The sequence below is a fragment of the Rhinatrema bivittatum genome, chromosome 7 (genome assembly GCF_901001135.1).
Source record: "Rhinatrema bivittatum chromosome 7, aRhiBiv1.1, whole genome shotgun sequence".
Lineage (NCBI taxonomy): Eukaryota > Metazoa > Chordata > Amphibia > Gymnophiona > Rhinatrematidae > Rhinatrema > Rhinatrema bivittatum.
In genome coordinates, this window is record NC_042621.1 from 45,299,319 (window position 1) to 45,320,532 (window position 21,214).

General features: G+C 49.9%; 1 protein-coding gene across 1 annotated transcript in view; it reads right to left on the reverse strand.

Moving 5' to 3' along the window:
* Positions 1-21,214, reverse strand: part of VPS4A (vacuolar protein sorting 4 homolog A) — a 192,183-nt gene that overhangs the window by 20,673 nt on the left and 150,296 nt on the right. Inside the window, exons 8-9 of the mRNA XM_029608314.1 lie at positions 18,658-18,739; positions 18,182-18,401 (exon numbers count right to left, since the gene is read on the reverse strand). Coding sequence (XP_029464174.1) covers positions 18,182-18,401; positions 18,658-18,739 — 302 coding nt within the window. The remainder of the gene's footprint in view (positions 1-18,181; positions 18,402-18,657; positions 18,740-21,214) is intronic.

Genomic DNA, 21,214 nt, shown 5'->3' on the forward strand with positions numbered 1-21,214 from the left:
GGCTTCCGAGGAGACCTCATCCTCCTGCTTAGACTTATCCGAATCTTCCAAGTCAGATTCCAATCGCTCTAGCTGTCCCTCGGGAGGCAGAGTTCTCGGGCCAGCGGAGCCTTTAGGGGGTCCTTCCTCTGCTTTGCCAATCCTGTCGGGCCTTCTGTGACACCGCATTTACCTGCCTGCCTAGTCAGGAAGGCCTCGTGCAGTAAAGTACGAATTCGGGGGAAAACAGCGCATGGGGCTGTTAGGGCCCGAGACATCCGGAACGAATTCGGGGGAAAACAGCACATGGGGCTATTAGGGCCCGAGACATGCGGAAAGAATTTGGGGGAAAACCGCGCATGGGGCTGTTAGGGCCCGAGACTTCTGGAACCTTTTTCCCCAGGTCAAACCATGGGAGACAGGAGTGGCGGGAACCCTCCGGACCCCCGGGGAGAAGTCCCCCTATCCAGCTCCGCTTCTGGGGTCATAGCCACTCCCTTCCTGTGATCCCAGCGCCACCGCTGCAGTCCGCGAATGCCTCCGCAGCTTTGCTTGCCTTTCAGCCCCCCCCCCCCCAGCACACTCCGTACAGAGGAGGTGGTCATTTAGGCTGACCGACGGGCTACCACAGGCCCTGCAGGTCTCTCTGAGCTGCTTGTCTGTCATAACAAGCACCAAGAAATAAAGCAAGGCAAAATAAATCTAAACAGGCAATCCTATGCTTGCCGCGCTTCCACGCAGCCCGGATCACGAGGGGGAGGGGCGCACCACGCGGCAGCTGTCAAACCCTGAAGAGGGCGCACTGCCCCAAGAATTTCCTGCCAGCGCGTGAACAGGCCGCTGCCACGACTGAAAACCGCACGGCTCGTTCGGGAGGTACAGCCAGCCCCCACCGGAGTCAATCTGCCCCGACCAGGACCACCCTTCTCCGAATGATTCCCCAATCTGCCCACTTACTGCCCGGCCTGCACCCGACAATCTCGCAGAGGATTTCAGCCTGCTAGGCCGCACAGCCTGCCACATGCTTCTGCTGTTGCAAAAGCAGACAGCTGACTGTGACTTTTTTTTTTTTTACAACAAAGATTTAAAGATCCAGACACACAGGCAAGAACAAAAATAAAAGTAAGGGTACTTCCCTGTCTTGGGCAGGCGGAGGGGCTTCGGGCCCACCGAGGGAACCAGACCACTGGCTGTCAATGGTCCCGGGGTCGCGGGCTGAAGCTGGCCAGGGGCATCCAACTCCCCGTTCGCCCGGCTCAACCCAAGGGACGACCCTTCTGCAGGAGCCTGTCACCTCGGGGAGCAATTTTCCTTAAAATATCCAATCAGTCAGGACTGCAGGATTAGCACCTCTACCATCTGCTGGAGGTAGAGAAATACTGAGAGACTGCAGGTGGCACTCTTGTATATGTGGCAGTGCCCAAAGTTTTGTTCTCTACCTCCATCTGCTGGTAGGGATGAATAAAACCCGCTTGTCTGGACTGATCTGGGTATGTTCAGGAATTTTAGTTTTTTTGTAAAACTCAGTGTCTGCAAAGTGAAAAACAAACAAGGTAAAATTTCCCCTACAGATAACAGAGAAAGGAAAATTGGTTCTTACCTGCTAATTTTCGTTCCTGTAGTACCATGGATCAGTCCAGGACAGCTGGGTTTTGCCTCCCTCCAGCAGATGGAGACAGAGAAGAACTTTGCGGACTCCGTTCTATACCCCTGAGGTGCCACCTAGAGTCTGCCAGTATTACAACCAGAACTATAACTTGTACTCAACTGCAACCTCCCTCCTAAGAACAGAGGGAGTGAAGAAAACATGAAACTGAATGAACGCAATCATGCCCAAATCCTGACCTTGAAAAAGGGGGCAGTTAAGATACTTTCAGCAAACCAAAAACTAACGGCCGAGCAGACTCTCCGTTTCCTCCTAGGCGGGCCGTCTGGACTGATCCGTGGTACTACAGGAACGAAAATTAGCAGGTAAGAACCAATTTTCCTTTCCCTGTATGTACCCCGGATCAGTCCAGGACAGCTGGGATATACCAAAGCTTTCCTAACCAGGTGGGACTGAGAGAACACTAGCTCCGAAGGAACTGGGCTCTGGAGCCCGGACAAATTTTCAGGGGCGACACCTGTTGACATTCCGCTCACGAAGTCGCCTGCGAGCAAGTAGAGTGCGCCTTAAGACCAGACGAATCGGATGGCCCTGAACCAGGTATAACGAAACAATCGGCTCTTTTAACTAGTGAACGATCGTAGCCCTGGAAGCCTTCTGACCCTTCCTGGTCCATTCCACAGAACGAAGAGATGGTCCGAAGAGACGGAAACTGTTCGTAACCTCCAGGTAGCACAACAGCACCCTCTTTATGTCCAACTTGCGTAACTCCCTAACCTCTGGAGTAGAGGAATCTAGACCTACAAAGGAAGGGAGCTCGACGGACTGGTTCAAGTGGAAGAAAGGAGGGAACCGTTCTCAAGGAACTCCTGCCTCCGAAATCCGCAAGAAAGGCTCCCTGCAAGATAAGGCCTGAAGCGAGGAAACCCACCTCGTGGAAGAAATCGCTACAAGGAAAACAACCTTTAATGTCAAATCCTTTATGGTCGCCCATTTTATTTGGCTCCAAAGGCGCACTACAAAGGGCGCGGAGGACCAAATTCAATTTCCAGGAGGGACAAAGACTCCGGATCGGAGGACGCAGATGCTTAGCTCCTTTCAGAAACGAGCCATGTCCGGATGAGAAGCTAGCGCAACTCCCTGCACCTTTCTGCGGAAACAGCCAAGTGCTGCTACCTGGACCCGGCAGGGAATTGAATGCCAACCCCTTGGCTAACCCTGCTTGCAAAAATTCCAGAACTCTGGGATAGAAGCCCTATCTGGCAGTATCCTGTGAGCGAGACACCAAGACTCAAACACTCCTTGAGGTCGACGTTTTACGGGAATGCAAGAGCGTGGCCACCACTGCATGTGAGTAACCCTTACTCCTCAATCTACGCCGTTCAAAAGCCATGCCGCTAGACAAAAGCACTCTGCCTCACCAAAACAAACGGGACCCTGATGCAGAAGAATCGGAGATGCCCGAAAACACAGCGGACAGTCTATCGTCAGATTCAGAGGTCTGCAAACCACGGGGCGCCACCGGAGTGGTGCCATGAGCATTACTCTGCCTGGGGGACCTCGATGTGGCGTAAAATTTTGTCAACCAGTGGCCATGGTGGAAAACATACAACAGAATGACCATGGGCCAGGGAAGGGCCAGAGCGTCTACCCCTTCTGCGATGGGCTCCCTCCGGCGCTGTAGAACCGGGGATCCTTGCCATTGCGAAACGTCGCCATGAGGTCCATAGCAGGTCTGGACCAACGGTCGCACAGGAGCTGAAAGGCATCCTCGGAGAGCTCCCACTCTCCCGGGTCCAACTGGTGGCGACTGAGAAAATCCGCTTAAAAATTGTCCACCCCGGCAATATGAGAGGCTTGCTATCCGGTACAGGTGCCTCTCCGCCCAGGTGATTAAGAGTCGAGCTTCTGTTGCCCACCGGGCGGCTCCGGGTTCCTCCCTGGCGATTAATGTAAGCCACTATTGTCGCATTGTCAGAGAGGAATTCTCACAGACCTGCCCTGTACCACTGGAAGGAGAGCTTGGAGCACTAACCGAACTGCTCTGGTTTCCAGGCAACTGATCGACCAGGAGGCCTCCATGCTGATCCATTGTCCTTGGACCGCCGTCCCTCAACAAACCGCTCCCCAGCCGGTGAGACTAGCATCGGTGGATACCACTAACCAACAGGGAATCTCCAAATCCACCCCCTGGTGCAAATTGTTTGGCGAGAGCCACCAACGAAGGCTGGAGCACACTTTGTCCGTCAGGGGCAAAAGAAGATGAAATTTCTGTGAGACAGGATTCCATCGGGACAGCAAGGTTGACTGAAGAGGACGCATATGCGCAAAGGCCCATGGTACTAGATCGAGCGTCGAAGCCATTGAACCCAGCACCTGCAATTAATCCCAGACCTTGGGACGAGATAGAGAGCGCAATGACCTTAGAAATTCTCTCTTCTGTCAGAAAAACTTTCCCCAAGGCCATGTCGAAGCGAGCCCCCAGAAACTCCAAAGTCTGGAAGGGTACCAGATGACTTCTCGGGGTTGACTACCCACCCCAACAAGTCCAAGCTCCAGAGCACCCTCACAACCGCATCTCTGCAAAGGCGTTCTGGTTTTGCTCAAATCAATCAATCGTCCAGATAGGGATGTACCAGCATCCCATCCAGGCGCAGGGCGGCTGCTACCACCACCATCACCTTGGTGAAGACTCTGGAAGCCGTCACGAGACCGAACAGGAGAGTGCAGAATTGAAAATGGCGCCCGAGGATCGCAAACCACAGATATTTCTGATGATCCAAATATATCGGGATGTGCAGGTATGCTTCCATCAGGTCCAGGGATGCCAAGAACTCTCCCTTATGCACCAACGCTATCACGGAGCGAAGAGTTTCCATCCAAAAACGAGGTTACCTTCAGGGTGCGATTCACCCTTTTTAAATTGAGGATGGGACAGAAGGTGCCCTCCTTCTTTGGTACCCACGAAGTAGATGGAGTAGTGCCCTCGCCTTAGCTGCCCTTCGGGTACTGGAATTATGGTTACCAGATCTTGTAAGCGCCGTAGAGTGTCTTGCACTGCCCGGCGCTTTTGGTGGTATGCGCAAGGGGCACTATATAATGCTCCTTGATTGGGCGAGCAAAATCTAAAAGCGTAGCCGTGTTCTATTATGCTTAGGACCCACTGGTCTGTGGTCAATTTGGCCCACTCCTTCCCGAAACAGGGATAACCTTCCCCCGATCCTTGGAACGGAAGGGTGGACTGGCCTCGCTTCATTGCGCTGTTTTGGAACCTCCATGGGACTGCGGAGCTCCATCTCTGGCCGGTCGGCGGGCCAGAAAGGACTGGTTCCAAGAAGGTTGGCGGCCGCCACCCTGGCGAAACGACGGACCGTGAGGAGAGGAAACAACGATTTCCACGAAATCTTGCCTGATGAGGAAATGACCCTCTGGACCTAGGCCTATCCTCCGGCAACTTGGTGAACCTTGTCTCTCCCAGAGACTTTATCATGTCCTCCAGCTGTTGCCCAAAAGCAGCTTTCCCTTGAACAGTAAGGAACTCAGCTGCGCTTTAGATGAAACATCTGCCGACAATTCCAGAGCCAAAGAAGCCTGCGAGCTGAAACCGCCACGACATGGTCCTGCCCGAAGTCCGCAAAAGATCATACAGGGCATCCACGCTATATGCCACCGCGTCCAATAGGGAAGCTTCTGCCTGCCAATACTGTACCCAACGAAGACAAGCGCACTGCGCGAAACTGCTGCATAGAGCCGCCCAGACCCCTAGAGCCGAAACCTAAAAAATTTTCTTCAGCTGCAACTCCAACCTGCGGTACTGCAAATCCTTCAGCGCAGTGGCCCCCATGACAGGAATGGTGGTCTTCTTTGTGACCGCAGCATCCACCTTAGGGACCCTTGAGGCGTTCCAATGCCTCCTCAGGAAGTGGGTACAATTTGTCCATAGCTTCTACCCACTTTTAAAAACCAAGATCCGGAGTGTCCCTCTCAAACAAGAGATCCGTGACCGACAGATGAACGGAAAAGACCGAGTCGGACCCCGGAGGCCCACCACGACCATGATCCATAGCCCCGAACCTGGAATCCTCAGGAGAAACCTCAATACTGAGCTCATCTAGAATGGCTGGTATCAAAGGGCCCAGTTCATCCTTCCGGAACAGCCATAACACTTTGGGGATCATCGCCCTCCACCACTGCAAACCATCCGGCTTGACTGGCTGAAGTTGAGGATCCGGATCCAGATCCGCATCCTGCCCCGCTTCCGGAGCTTGCGGAGGAGACAGATCCTCATCAGACGTGTCCGTCTCTGAATCATCCACCGGACGGGACAGAGGCCGGAGATGGCACTTTGCCTTGGGATCCTCTCTGCCCCCGGATGATTTGGAGCGTTTGCGCGAAGAAGACTCCCTTCCAGCCCCCATGGACGCAGAGAGTGGACCGGTGCATCTTAGCACGCAGGCCTTTCACCGCCTTACGGGCCTTGAAGACCTTGTGCAGATTATAACAAATTCGGAGAACGAGGAGAAAGACCTGTCCGAGTCCGTGTCCTGCCCCCTCCTCCGAGAAATCAACTTGATCATCCAGATCCTCGCCTCCCCCAGGGGCAGGTGGTCCTCGGGGACAGTGGTGGTGAGGAAGACCCCCCCCCCTCCAGCACTTGCTTTTTCCTGATCCCGCAAGGTCTTTAGCAAGGGCCTCAGTCCCTGCACTGAGGAGAAAAGGATCTTGAGGCCTGCCACAGCCCGATCAGGCCTCTCAGGCTCCCGGCACGGTCTGGAGCTGTCCCTGACAGCCTGGTTCTGAATCGCTGATCGAGATGGGCCTTCCCCGCCTGACAGGCAAGCCAGTCAAATCCCAGCGCAGGAAAGTCGCGCACACGCACTGCCACACACTGAGCAGACCACGCCAAAGGGCATGATCCCCGGACTAGATTTAAAAATAGCCCCGAAAAAGGAACCGCGGTGAAAAAGAGCCTTCCCGGGGTCAAAACGGCCCACGAAAATGGTGAAACTGAGCGATCACTAGGCCGGAGCAAGAAACAACTATTTGAAACAAAAGATTTTTTTTACCTGGCCCTGTGCAGTCCCCGCTGAGGGTGAGTGAGCCGGGACCCCCTGTACTCACCCTCAGCCCGTGGCAGTTTCAGGGTTCCCAACTCTCTGCTCTCAAGCCTCAAATACCAGGGAGGATGGTCCCACCAGGACCTGCCAGCCCCCTGGGTGGCTAAAAACAGCAATCCTTACTTTTTCTTTTTTTTTTAATTTAAATTTAAAAGAACCCTTCACCGAAATCCCTTTTTGTCCTGCCTGGAAATCACTTCTAACACTAAAAACACAAGTCACCCAAAGCTCAACACTAAACTAACACCAGACGCTAGGTTTTGCACCTCCACCATCTGCTGGAGACAGAGAAATACTGACAGACTCTAGGTGGCACCTCAGGGGTATAGGACGGAATCTGCAAAGTTCTTCTCCATCTCCATCTGCTGGAGGGGAGGCAAAACCCAGCTGTCCTGGACTGATCCGGGTATGTACAGGGAATCCTCCTTTCCTTTGGAAGGGAATATGAAAATTGGTTCTTACCTGCTAATTTTCGTTCCTGTAATACCACAGATCAGTCCAGAAAAGTGGGTTGTGTATCCCTACCAGCCACTGGAGTCAGAGAACAAAGCTTTGGGCACTGCTATATATATATATACACGAGTGCTACCTGCAGTCCCTCAGTATTGTCCTGTACCCAAGCCCATGCTAATAGAACTAAGGAGCGAGGGGTAGCAACCAACAAAACCCTGATTACCCCTTCGCCCAAAACAAAAACCAAAATCAAACCAACCATGTATAACTGGTTTTGGTATCGTGGACCCGCGAGAAATTCCGTTTCCCGCGGTCCGGACAGTTTTGTTTTTTGGCTGACCCGAGCTGAAAAACAAACAAACCACATGACCCTTTAAATCTAATTATTTACAATCCCCCACCCTCCCAACCCCCCCAAACTTTCCTAAAGTACCTGGTGGTCCAGCGGGGGTCCCGGAAGCGATCTCCTGCTCTCGGGCCATCGGCTGCCAGTAAACAAAATGGCGCCAGTGGCCCTTTGCCCTTACCATGTGACAGGGGCTATCAGTGCCATTGGCCGGCCCCTGTCAAATGGTAGGAGCAATGGACGGCCAGAACCATCTTAAAAAATGGTGCAGGCCACCATTTTTTGTGTATGCGGGCCACTACTTGTCTAGCTTAAGTTCCTTTACCTAGATCTTTTGCCATTACCACAGTCTCAAACCTAATCATAGCCCTACTAGCCTGTTAATATATTGTTGAGTTATACCCTTGGGTCTTTCTTCAGTCTCATGATCTTAGATTTTTGCAATCCCTTGTTTTCTGCAATCTCTGGGTTTTTTTCTTTCAGTTTCATGATCTTAGTCTTTTGCTATCCCGTGTTCAATGTAATTGCTCTCTCTGAGACACCATTACTGTTACAATGTTAACCGTTCTTTTGTCCTGTAATCCCTTGTTCAATGTAATTGCTCTCTTCTGAGGTACTGTTACTGTTACAATGTAAACCGAATTGATTTGTAACTTCTTACAAGAATTTCGGTATATAAAACTGTTAAATAATAAATAATAATAATAACTGCTCCATCAATCCGTTCTGCAAAAAGGAACTGCATGAAAAATTATCGGCAAACTCTAGCCAGCAGAGTCTTTCGGTATCTGAAATAAGGGGTGGGCCTCTGGACTGATCTGTGGTATTACAGGAACAAAAATTAGCAGGTAAGAACCAATTTTCATTTCCTGAACATACCCAGATCAGTCCAGAGAAGTGGGATGTACCCAAGCCACCTTACACTGGGCGGGAACCCGAAAGACCTGCATGCAGAACACTCTCACCAAAGGACAATTCATCAGACACCATGACGTCCAATCAATAATGCTTAGTGAAAGCGTGAATGGAAGATCACACTGCCGCCCTACAGATCTCCTGAGGCGACAACAGCTGACATTCCGCCCAGGAAGTAGCCTGGGCTCTAGTGGAATGAGCTCGGAGACCCAATGGAACCTGTCGTCCACAGGCTATGTACGCCGAACAAATGGCTTCTTTAATCCATTGAGAAATGGTCGCCTTAGATGCTTTGTCACCTTTCTTTGGTCCACCAAAAAGAATGAACAAATGGTCAGAACGTCGGAAGTCATTGGTAACCACCAGATACCTCAGTAAGGCTCATTGCACGTCCAAAGAGATGAAGGTCTCTGTCCTGAGAAGAGACCCGAGACCAATGTGGAAACCCAGGGAGTCTGATTTATGTGAAAAGATGAAAACCACCTTAGGGATGAAGGACGGGATCGTCCGCAAAGACACCCGATCCGCAGAAATCCGCAGAAAAGGATCCCGACACGACAACGCCTGTAGTTCTGAAATCCGACGAGCCAAGCAAATGGCCACCAGAAACACTGTCTGTAAGGTCAGATCCTTCAGAGAGGATCTGTGGAGAGGTTCGAAAGGAGCGCCGCAGAATTCCCAGAGAACTAAATTCAGGCTCCAATCCGGGCATACCTGGCGGACGGGAGGCCGCAAATGTTTGACCCCCTTTAAGAAAACAAGCAATATCCAGGTGCACTGCCAAGGAGCCACCGTTGAACCGTCCCCTCAAGGCACTCAGGGCCGCAACTTGTACCCGAAGGGAATTGAATGCTAGTCCCTTAGCGAGCCCCTGCTGAAGTAAGCCAAGTACCTGAGGAACCTCAACCGATAATGGGTCGCAGGCCTGCTGACTACACCACGACTCAAAGATCTTCCAGAGTCTCACATAAGCCATAGACGTGGCCGGACGTCGCGCCTGCAGAAGAGTGGAAATGACCTGCTCGGTATAGCCCTTCAAGCGTAAATGTCGCCTCTCAAAAGCCAAGTCACGCGAGAGAAGTAATCCTCCCAATCCGAAAGTATGGGCCACTGACGGAGCAGGCGCGGCAAATGAGCCAGCTGCAATGGGTCTTCGAGAGCCAGACACACGAGGTCCGCGAACCACGGATGACGTGACCACTCCGGCACCACCAGGACCACCCGGGCCCGGGTGAAGTTTATTGCGACGGAGAAGCCGACATATGAGTGGCCAGGGAGGGAAGGCATACAGAATTCCCGTGGGCCAAGGGCACACGAGAGCTTCGATGCCCACCGAGCCCTGCTCCCGTCGACAGCTGAAGAAACGTTCCATCTTCACATTCGCCCTCGCCATCAGGTCCAACTGAGGTACTCCCCATCTGGCGCAAATGCGGTTCCACGCATCGGTGGACAGCTCCCATTCTCCTGGATCGAGTTGCTGTCTGCTGAGAAAATCCGCTTGAACATTCTCTACCCCCGCGACATGCGAGGCGGCAATGCCCCTGAGATGACGTTCCGCCCAGGTGAACAGCAGTCTTGCCTCTAGCGCCACAGTGGGACTTCACGCCCCACCTTGCTGGTTGATGTATGCCACCGTCATCGCATTGTCGGAGAAGATTCGCACCATTCTGCCCTGAATCCAGGGTAGAAAGGCTTGCAAGGCCAGATGCACCGCTCTCGTCTCGAGACGACTAATGGACCACGGATCCTTCTGTCGCTGACCAGAGACCTTGAGTGGACCTGTCCGCCATACCGCTCCCCAACCGGAAAACTGGCATCGGTGGAGATTATCAGCCAATTTGGAGGGTCCAAACTCACCCCAATTCTCCTGTTTTAGATTGTCGCGCAACAGCCATCACGACAGACTGACTCTGGATTCCCGAAGGAGTGGCATTGGCAGATGGCCCATTGTAATGGACGTAAGTGAGCGAACGCCTAGGGAACCAAGTCCAAGGTGAAGACCATGGAGCCCAGGACTTGCAGATGCTGCCATACTATGGGAGTGGTCCTCCGAAGAAGCGAGTGAATCTGGTCTTGTAACTTCGTTACTCGGTCTGCCGACAAAAACACTTTTCCTTGCAAGGTATCGAATTGGGCTCCCAGATAAACCAACACTTGGGTGGGTTCCAAGTGACTCTTCTGGACATTGATCACCCAAGCCCAGCGATTGCAACGTGAACATCACCATGCGCACCGATCTCTCGCAGTCCTCCCGAGACTTCACACGAATCAACCAGTCGTCCAGGTACAGGTGGACCAATATCCCCTCCTTCCGAAGGAATGCTGCCACCACCACCATTACTTTTGTGAACGTTCGAGGAGCCATTGCAAGGCCAAAAGGAAGGGCTCGAAATTGAAAATGTTGTCCCAACACCTTGAAACGCAGGAACCTCTGGTGACTTAACTGGATAGGGATATGAAGATACTCTTCCGTGAAGTCCAGGGACGCTAAAAACTCCACTGTCCGAACCACCGCCATCACCGTCCTCAATGTCTCTATCCGAAAATGAGGAACCTGAAGGCAACGGTTCACTTTCTGCAGATCGAGGATGGGATGGAACGTGCCCTCCTTTTTGGGTACCACAAAGTAAACCAAGTAATGGCCCTTTCCCTGTTGTGTCTCTGGAACCGGGACAACAGCCCTCAGGTCGAGAAGTCGTTGCAGGGTCACCCGGACCGCCTCATGCTTGCTGTGTGAGGCCACTCGAGATTCCACAAACACCTCCTGAACCGGACGTGTGAATTCCAAGGCATAGCCGTCTCTGATCACCTCTAAGACCAACGGTCTGAGGTAATTCTTGCCCATTCCATATAAAAGTTGGATAATCTGCCTCCAACAGCTTCGATGACGGAATGGGTGCTCGTGGCTTCACTGCTTCCAGCACCCAGATGCCCCGAGTCCCTACCCGGTCGGCGACCCCCGCAAAAGGACTGCTGGCGCCCTTGTAGCCGGTTTAGAAGCGGTTGGTGCGGTATGTCTGCTAGTTCTGTAGCGACGGGTGTCTCGAAAAGCGAGCTCAAGGAGGGAAAGGTCTTCTTGGATGATCTCCTGTCTTCTGGCAACTGATTGCCCTTGGATTCCGCCAGCAGTTTCACCAGCTGATCCAGGTCCTCTCCAAAAAGGAGCTTGCCCTTAAAAGGCAGATTGAACAACTGGGATTTTAGGAGGACAAATCCGCTGCCCAATTCCTCAACCAGAGGAGATGCCGCGCCGACCTCCATGGAGACCATACCTCTTGCCGAGGGTCCTCACCAGATCATGCAGAGCATCCGCCACGTATGCGACACCTGCCTCCAACCGGGCGGTCTGTAAAGCCCCGCTACCGCCAGTTCCGGCACTGGCTGCTGCCTCCTGAACCCAACACAGACCTGCTCTCTGCATCAAGCTGGGCGAGATTGCCACTCGAAGACTTAGAGCTGTGACCTCAAACGCCCGCTTCAACTGGATTTCCAGCTTCCGGTCCTGCATGTCTTTCAGGGCGGCTGCCCCAGCGACCGGGATAGTGGTCTTCTTAGTGGACTGCCAAGACCGCAGCATCCACTTTAGGGATCTTCAACAGGTCTAAAATGTCCGTAGATAGGGGATAAAGTTCAGCCATTGCTCTGCCCACTTTCAGACCTGCATCCGGAGCCTCCCACTCCTGGTTCACCAGTTTGCGTACTTTCTTCAGTAGAGGAAAAGAAGTAGTGGGACCCCTAATACCATCGAGGATGGGATTAACCCCCTCATTGTCGGACTCTTCCTTGACACCTTAAGGTCCAGGACCTCCAGGACCTGAGGAATAAGGGGACGCAGTTCCTCCCTTTTAAATAAGTGGACCACACTGGGATCATTCCCTCCACAGGTGGTGAATCAGGGTCATCTGTATCGTTCGTATCCACATCCGCCTGATCCGGGTCCATCCCCGCTGCTGCTCCCGCGGGCGGAGTCGGAGCTGACCCCGGGATCGGGCCTTGAGGGCCCTGAGTGCCCTCCTCTCTCAGTCGAGTCTGATCCATAGGGCGCTGCTTAGGATCTGCGCCCCGATTTAATTTCCCAGGTGGATGACAGACATCTTCCAGAATGCCCGGGTCTCTTTACCGCCGAGCGTTTGCGAGCCAAGAAGGCTTCATGCATGAGGAGAACAAATTCTGGGGAAAACCCCTCTGCGTCTCCTCCCCCTCTGGGGAAACTCCTGAAGGCGCAGTGCTAGCTCCCCCCATGGGGTCCTCCCCTACCGGAGCTAAAATGGGAGGGGATTCCTCCTCCCGCGATTCCCGGTCCGGGGGGGGGGGGGCCTTCCGGTCCCAAGTCCCCTGCTTCCTGAGCACAATCGGGGCATAAAAAGGCTGCTTCCAGAGCCTGACCGCATGTGCCACACACGCGGCAGGCCAGCGATTTTCAGCACGGCCCCATCTGCAAAAGCGCGCCGCCTCGTGGAACTAAAGAGGAGAAGGCCGCGATTGGCAGCCCCGCTCGCAGCCGCGACGCGGGAAAAATTCAGTCCGGGAGACCAAAACAAATCTCTCCTTAAAAAGAGAAAAAAGAAAAACCCACGCACTGCCGAGCCACGGCCAGCCACAAAAAACAAACAGCCTGTCCCTGTCTGAAACACGCCGCCGCAAATAACAAAGGCACCCTGGCCTAAAAGATAAACTCACCCTTCCCTTCCACAGCAGCCCAGAGCTCCAGAAGCTGAGGGAACAAGCAGCTGACAGCCTCCCCACACGGTCTCCAAGGGCCCGATCCCCCTGCACTGACTCCTTACCTCAGAACAGACAGCATCCAGCCAGACGCTCAGCTGAGAAACTTTTTTAAAAAATTATTTTATTAACTTTACTGAGGCAAAACAGGAGATGCTCAAGCAGGGATCGAGGGAGCAGCTGTAGCAGTGTCAGTGGCGAGTAACCAGGAGCCCCTGGCCTTCATACACCGACCCATGGCGGGCGAGACCCTGATAGGGATATCCAATCCCCGGACGCCCGGCTTCCACTGAGGGATGGCCCACGAAGGTGCCTAACACCTCAGGAAGCGACTTCAACAAAAAGAAAAAATTCTAACTACTGACAAAAAATCAAACTAAAAACTGCAGGAGTGCATCTTTGCCATCTGCTGGAATCAGAGAAATACTGGGGGACTGCAGGTGGCACTCTTGTGTGTGTGTATATGTATATATATATATATATATATATATATATATATATATATATATATATATAGCAGTGCCCAAAGCTTTGTTCTCTGACTCCAGCTGCTGGTAGGGATACACAACCCACTTCTCTGGACTGATATGGGTATGTTCAGGAACCCCCTTTCACAAAGCACCCTGCACTCCATGAGGAGTTTACAAATGAAGAGGAAGGACACCAAACTTCTCATAAGAACATAAGAAATGCCATACTGGGTCAGACCAAGGGTCCATCAAGCCCAGTATCCTGTCTCCAACAGTGACCAATCCAAGACACATGTACCTGGCAAGTACCCAAACATTATAATAAACATAATAAACTGCTTATTAATTACAGTAATAGCAGTTTAAGGATTTAACCTCTAGGAACTTATCCAAACCTTTTTTAAATCCAGTAACACTGACTGCTGAAACCACATCCCCTGGCATGAATTCCCAAGTTTAACTATACGCTGAGTGAAAAAGAATTTTTCTTCAATTGTTTTAAATGAGCTACTTGCTACCTTCATGGAGTGCCCCTGGTCCTTCTATTATCTGAGAGAGTAAATAACCGATTTACATTAATTTGTTCAAGTCCCATTCATGATTTTGTAGACCTCTATCCATATCCCTCCTCGGTCGTCTCATCTCCAAACTGAACAGCCCTAACTTTAGCCTTTCCTCAAAGGGGCAGCAGTTCCATGCCCCATAATCATTTTGGTCGCCCTTCTCTACACTTTCTCCAGTGTAGCTATATCCTTTTTGAGATGCGGTAACCAGAATTGCACACAATATTCAAGGTGCGGTCTCACCATGGAGCGATACAGAGGCATTATGACATCCTTTGTTTTATTTTCCATTCCCTTCCTAATAATTCCCAACATTCTGTTTGCTTTTTTTGATCATCACAGCACGCTGGGCTAACGATTTCAATGTATTATCCACTATGACGCCTAGATCTCTTTCCTGGGTGGTAACTCCTAACATAGAACCTAACATTGTGTAACTACAGCAAGGGTTATTTTTCTTATATGCATCACTTTCCACTTGTCCACATTAAACTTCATCTGCCATTTGGAAACCCAATCTTCCAGCCTCACAAGGTCCTCCTGCAATTCATCACAATCCGCTTGAGATTTAACTACTCTGCATAATTTTGTGTCATCTGCAAATTTAATCACCTCACTCATCACACCCCTCTCCAGATCATTTATAAATATATTAAAAAGCACCGGTCCACCAAGTACAGATCCCTGAGGCACTCCACTGTTTACCTTTTTCCACTGTGAAAACTGACCATTTAATCCTCTGTTTCCTGTCTTTTAACCAACTTGCAATCCACAAAAGGACATCGCCTCCTATCTCATGACTTTTTAGTTTTCTTAGAAGCCTCTCATGCGGGACTCTGTCGAATGCCTTCTGGAATCCAAATATACCACATCTACCGGTTCACCTTTGTCCACATGTTTATTCACCCATTCAAAAAAATGTAGATTTGTGAGGCAAGACTTCCCTTGAGTAAATCTATGTTGGCTGTGTTCCATAAAACCATGTCTATCTAAATGTTTTGCGATTTTATTCTTTATAACAGTTTCCACGATTTTTCCTGACACTGAAGTCAGGCTCACCGGTCTATAGTTTCCCACATTATCCCTGGAGCCCTTTTTAAATATAGGGGTTACATTGGAAGATGGCCAATCTTCAGGTACATCGGATGATTTTAGTGCTAGGTTACAAATTTTAACTAATAGTTCTGAAATTTCATTTTTTAGTTCTTTCAGAACCCTGGGGTGTATACTATCTGGTCCAGGTGATTTACTACTCTTCAGTTTGTCAATCAGGCCTACCACATCTTCCAGGTTCACCATGAATTGGTTCAGTTGATCAGAATTATCACCCACGAAAACCTTCTCCAGAATGGGTCTCTCTCTAACACTTTCTTCAGTAAACAGTGAAGCAAAGAAATCATTTAATTTTTCCGGGATGGCCTTATCTTCTCTGAGTGCCCCCTTAACCCCTTGATCGTCCAACGGTCCAACTGACTCCATTGCAGGCTTTCTGCTTCGGATATAGTTTAAAAAGTTTTTATTGTGAGTTTCTGTCTCTATGGCCAACTTCTTTTCTTAGCCTGTCTTATCAATGTCTTACATTTAACTTGCCAATGCTTATGCTTTATCCTATTTTCTTATGAAGGATCCTTCTTCCAACTTTTGAATGAAGATCTTTTGGCTAAAATAGCCTTTTCACTTCACCTTTTAACCATGCCATTAATCGTTTTGCCTTCCTTCCACCTTTCTTAATGCATGGAATACATCTGATCTGTGCTTCTAGGATGGTTTTTTTGTTTGTTTTTTTTTTAACAATGTCCATGCCTGTTGTACACTTTTTAAGTTTGTAGCTGCACCTTTCAGTTTTTTTCTATTTTTTTTCCATTTTATCAAAGTTTCCCTTTTGAAAGTTTAGCGCTACAGCCGTTGATTTACATACTGTCCAGTCATTAATTCAAATTTGATCATATGATCACTATTGTAAAATGACCCCACCACCATTACCTCTCTCACCGAATCCTGTGCTCCACTGAGAATTAGATCTAATATTGCTCCCTCTCTCGTCTGTTCCTGAACCAAATGCTCCATAAAACCATTTTGGCCAGGTGGATGATAATATACTCCTATCACTATTCTCTTCCCCAACACACAAATGATTTCTATCAATAAAGATTTGATTGTACATTTAGTCTCATGCAGGATCTTTATCCTGTGGACTCTATACTATCCCCGGACATAAAGCACCACCCCGCCACCAACATGCTCCTCCTCTGTCATTGAGATATAATTTGTACCCCAGTATAGCACTATCCCATTGGTTATGCCAATTAAGTCTATGTCATCATTCACTTCTATACACTCTTAATTCTCCCATCTTACTTCTTAGACTTCTGGCATTAGCATACAAACATTTCAAAGTGTGTTTTTTGTTTGTATTAACATTCGGCTTTTCAGTTCTCAGGGATAAATTGGAATATTTTAACTCAGGTGAGTTTTTAATTACAGGCACTTGGACTACTTTTGTTATTAGTGGAACCTCTCTGTTGGGATCCCCTAACTCTAATGCTTCATTAGTATCCTTTGAAGATACCTCCCTCTGAACCTTGCGCTGCTGAGCGACTGTCAGCTTTCCTCTTTGTTCTAGTTTAAAAGCTGCACCTTTTTTTTTTTTTAAAGGTTAGCGCCAGCAGCCTGGTTCCACCCTGGTTAAGGTAGAGCCCATCCCTTCGGAAAAGAATCCCCCATCCCCAAAAGGTTCCCCAGTTCCTTACAAAACCGAATTCCTCTTCCTTGCACCATTGTCTCATCCACACATTGAGACTCTGGAGCCCTGCCTGCCTCTGGGGACCTGTGCATGGAACAGGGAGCATTTCAGAGAATGCTACCCTGGAGGTTCTGGATTTCAGCTTTCTACCTAAGAGCCTAAATTTGGCTTCCAGAACCTCTCTCCTATATTGTCCTATATCATTGGTGCCCACAAGTACCATGACAGCCGGCTCCTCCCCAGCACTGTCTAAAATCATATCCTTTCTCTCTGCTGATCCCTGGTAAACTCCTTCCGTCAGTAACTAAGGACTTACCTTGCCCACCAAGGCCTATGCCCCAGAACTACTTTGGAGACCAATAGTATGTCACCCTATTACAGAGACCAAGGAAACACGAACAAGAGGTAAGAAACTGTACAATAACCAAAATCAGGATATTTACGCAGTGTTTGTTGAGCGAGAAAAGTGTGCCATGCCTTTTACTCTCCTGCTCAAACAAATATGGCCACCGTTCCCACCTCCGAGTTAGCATTTCAAGCGGAAACAAGAAATGTGGCCTGTCCAACCCTGGTGCTTTACACGCCCTATGGTGAAAGCCTGCCTCTGTGTCTTTGTCAAATGGGAAATCTGCCCTCCGGAGCTGAATCGCATCCTCTGACTACCTACCCGTTCGCCCTGAATCACCACAGGACTGCAGAACGTGTTCTGAGCTCTCCCATTCTGCTCTTGCTCACAGCTCCATGATAGTAACATGGCCGGCAGAGCTCCAGTGACAACATGAGGCTCAGAGAGAAGAAGAATGAACAATACCTCTGAACTCACAGCCCCAGAGTTCCCCAGGTGCCATAACATGCACACGGTATCCTTTAAAGCAGCTTTGTTTGCAATGCCCTAAAAATGCAAGTGGAACCCAATGTCAACTTGCCAGTATTATCTGCTTAAAAATAAATTCCACTCCAGCTACAATGTGGAAAAGGAAACAAGATAAAAAAGGTTCTAGGTTAGCAACGTAGTGTGACCTGGCATATAATCACCAGTGCTACTCTTCCTGTGGCCGCTTCTCACCTCACTGCCCTCCGTATGGTCATACCTCGCTTTAATGTTCTCCCTGAGCCTACAATTCACCTCCCTGCGGTCGCTTCTCACATCACTGCCTTCCCTATACTCGCGCCTCACTTCACTGTCCTCTCTGTGCCTACAGTTCACCTCCCTGCCCTCCGTGTGGCTGCTCCTTGCCTCACTGCCCTCCCTGTGGCCGCTCCTTACCTTTTTGAAGTGTGTGGCTGACTGCACCTTGCGCACAGGCTGCATGAGTGCGTCCCGGACAATGATGCTGATGTCTGCACCAGAGTAACCGTCTGTCTTTCTTGCCAGCTCCCGAATGTCAGTGTCAGTCAGATTGCGTGGTGTGTTCCCCAAATGCAACTGGAACATCTGTGCCCTGGCAGCTTCCTCTGGCAGTGGGATATAAATACGCTTTTCAAACCTAAGAACAAGGGGACAAGCAGCAAAAAGTAAAAAACAATAAAGACCAGCTCCTGGCTCTCCCAGACACAGCTCTGACATTTTGCCCTCCAGTGTAACTGGGCTGGGTGTTCAAGAACCTCTCTAGCCACAAACCAACCGCTGTCCCTTGCACTTTCCAGAGTTATCTCCACACATGGGCAGTCTGAAGCCTCTTTCAGGTGGCTGCGGAGGTGTGGAACATCTCTGCTGTTGCTGACAATGAAACATGCAGTCACCTTCTTCTGATGGCTGAGTCCAGCACCCAGGGGATGTTTGTGGCACCAAGAACCAGGATTCCATCATTGTTATTCCCAACACCTGCAAACAAAGAGCAGGATTATCCATCTGATTCATGGCAATGAAACAGAGGCTCAGCATCTGTCTCACATTCTCTATCCCATTTCCTTCCTGATGTAATATCACCGGCTACCCTTGCATCCACCACCCTTTCTGTGAAGAAATATTTCCTGATTTTACTCTTGAGTCTTCTGCCTTGGAACCTCATCCCTTGAGCTCTTGTTCTAGAACTTCCTTCCCACTGAACAAAGTTTTGGTTCTTGTGCACTATTTATTAATTTTTCTTTCATTATTTAAGTGTTTTATTGGAATAGAAGCTCAAACACTTATATACACATAGTAGAGTGACATCAACCAAAACATATGCCCAACAGCCCATCCCTTCCCATCCAAAAATTCATAAGGTTCAGTTAGAGCATATGCATATATCTTGTGCACTATTTATAACTTTGGGGTATTTGAATCATTCTGTCATATCCTCCTGGCTCTTCTCTCCTCTACAGATTCTTTATTTTTATCTCAGAAGGCTTTTGGAGCAAAGGCAGCACCATTTTGCTTCTCCTTTTCTGGAATTTCTTCTTTTCTCTAGATACCTTCTCAGAGGTACATAGTAAATAGGAAAATTAGTTCTTACCTGTTAATTTTCGTTCCTGTAGTACCATGGATCAGTCCAGACCATGGGTTGAGCCTCCTGTCCAGCAGATGGAGACAGACCAAAACTGAAAGGGTATCCCATATCAGGACAGAGCCTACCCTGCATCCCTTCAGTATAACCATTGTCAAAGCAGAAAAGTATAAGGACAACAAGTATAAGGTCAAGCAAGTAACAAGATAACCAATAAAATTGTCTGCTGGACATTTCTGCTTGCTTCTGTTTGTGCAACTGCTCTCCAAGACAGGATCCAGGGCTTGGATTGAGATTTCTCCTGTACCCAGCCCTCCATTGGACCCTCTCCTCCTCCTCCACCTCGTGGCTGTTAACCCCTCCCCCAGCTGGAAGACGTCCCAGAAACTAAACGAATGTACTTTTAAATCTCCCTTTTGTGCAGGTAACTTCATTTCTGCTTGCTTCTGTTTGTGCAACTGCTCTCCAAGCCAGGATCCAGGGCTTGGATTGAGATTTCTCCTGTACCCAGCCCTCCATTGGACCCTCTCCTCCTCCTCCACCTCGTGGCTGTTAACCCCTCCCCCAGCTGGAAGACGTCCCAGAAACTAAACGAATCCACCTTTAAATCTCCGTCCTACACAGGCATCGCGCGCCTGCGTCGCGCACCTAAGGAACACAACAAAGGGGCCAGCCCCTTTGTGCGCCCCTTAGTGCACCCTCCGGTTGTACTGCTGCTCCACAGGACCTGACCGCTGCTTGACCCTTCCTCTACGCTCCACCGTCTGCCAACAGCTCTGTGACTCCAGGCACCTATTAAGGTTACCTGGCCCAAGCACCTACTTTCAGCAAAAACTTCACATGCCTCAGGTGACTTCTATCTTTTGCAGCTTGCTGTTAGTGTATGTACCTTTAATATCTGCTCTTGACTCTTCTGACACCGCTGAATATGCTTCAACCTCTATTAATTCACTGTTACAGTCACCACTTTACACCGATATACTATTTGTGACCACAACCTCACTGTTTGTTTATTTCCTCCTGCTATCTGCCCCCTGCCTACAGCACTGACCGTTCCTCCTTATCCCCCCCCACCATGGCCTGCATTTCCAGCCTCCCTATCCCACGCATCCATCACCCCTCCCACAGAACGCATTACCCCCTATTAACCACCCAGCCCACCCAGCGCAGATCCTTCCTCCTCCCTATCCTCGTCTCCCCTTTCACTCAGCTCCTCGGTCTCACCACCCTCTTCATCATGCTTATGAATGCTCAGTCCCTATCCAAGAAAACTGTCATACTGTCTGATCTACTAGATGACCATAAGCCAGACATATGTGCCGTCACTGAAACCTGGCTCAAGGACTCTGATATTGTCCTCCTCAATCAGCTCCCTTCTGACACCTATGACTTTTTCTCCATCCCAAGACCGAAGAAACGAGGCGGTGGTCTCCTTCTCGCTGCTAAAAAGCACATGAATCTCAACCTGTAAAAATCATCACACCACACAAATTAGAGATTGGGCTATTCAAATCTCAGAATCTCCAGGTCTGCCTAGTATATGCCCCCCCTAGCATTCTCGAACACAACCCCTCCCCCCTTATAGAGTTTATCTCCAACAACATCAACAGCGATGCCCCTGCCATTATCCTGGGGGATTTCAACCTCCATGTTGATGCCACCCCCCGTTCCACCTCATGTGAAGCCATCCTCGGCACACTCGAAGCCATCGGCTTTATCCAAGTTATCACCTCCCCCACGCACAAAGCAGGGCACACCCTGGACCTCCTCTTTGTCAACTCCAGCATTAGCCTAACCTCTAAACCACACTGTACCCCTGTCCCATGGTCCGATCACGCGATTGTCAAATCCTCCATCTCTATAAAGATACC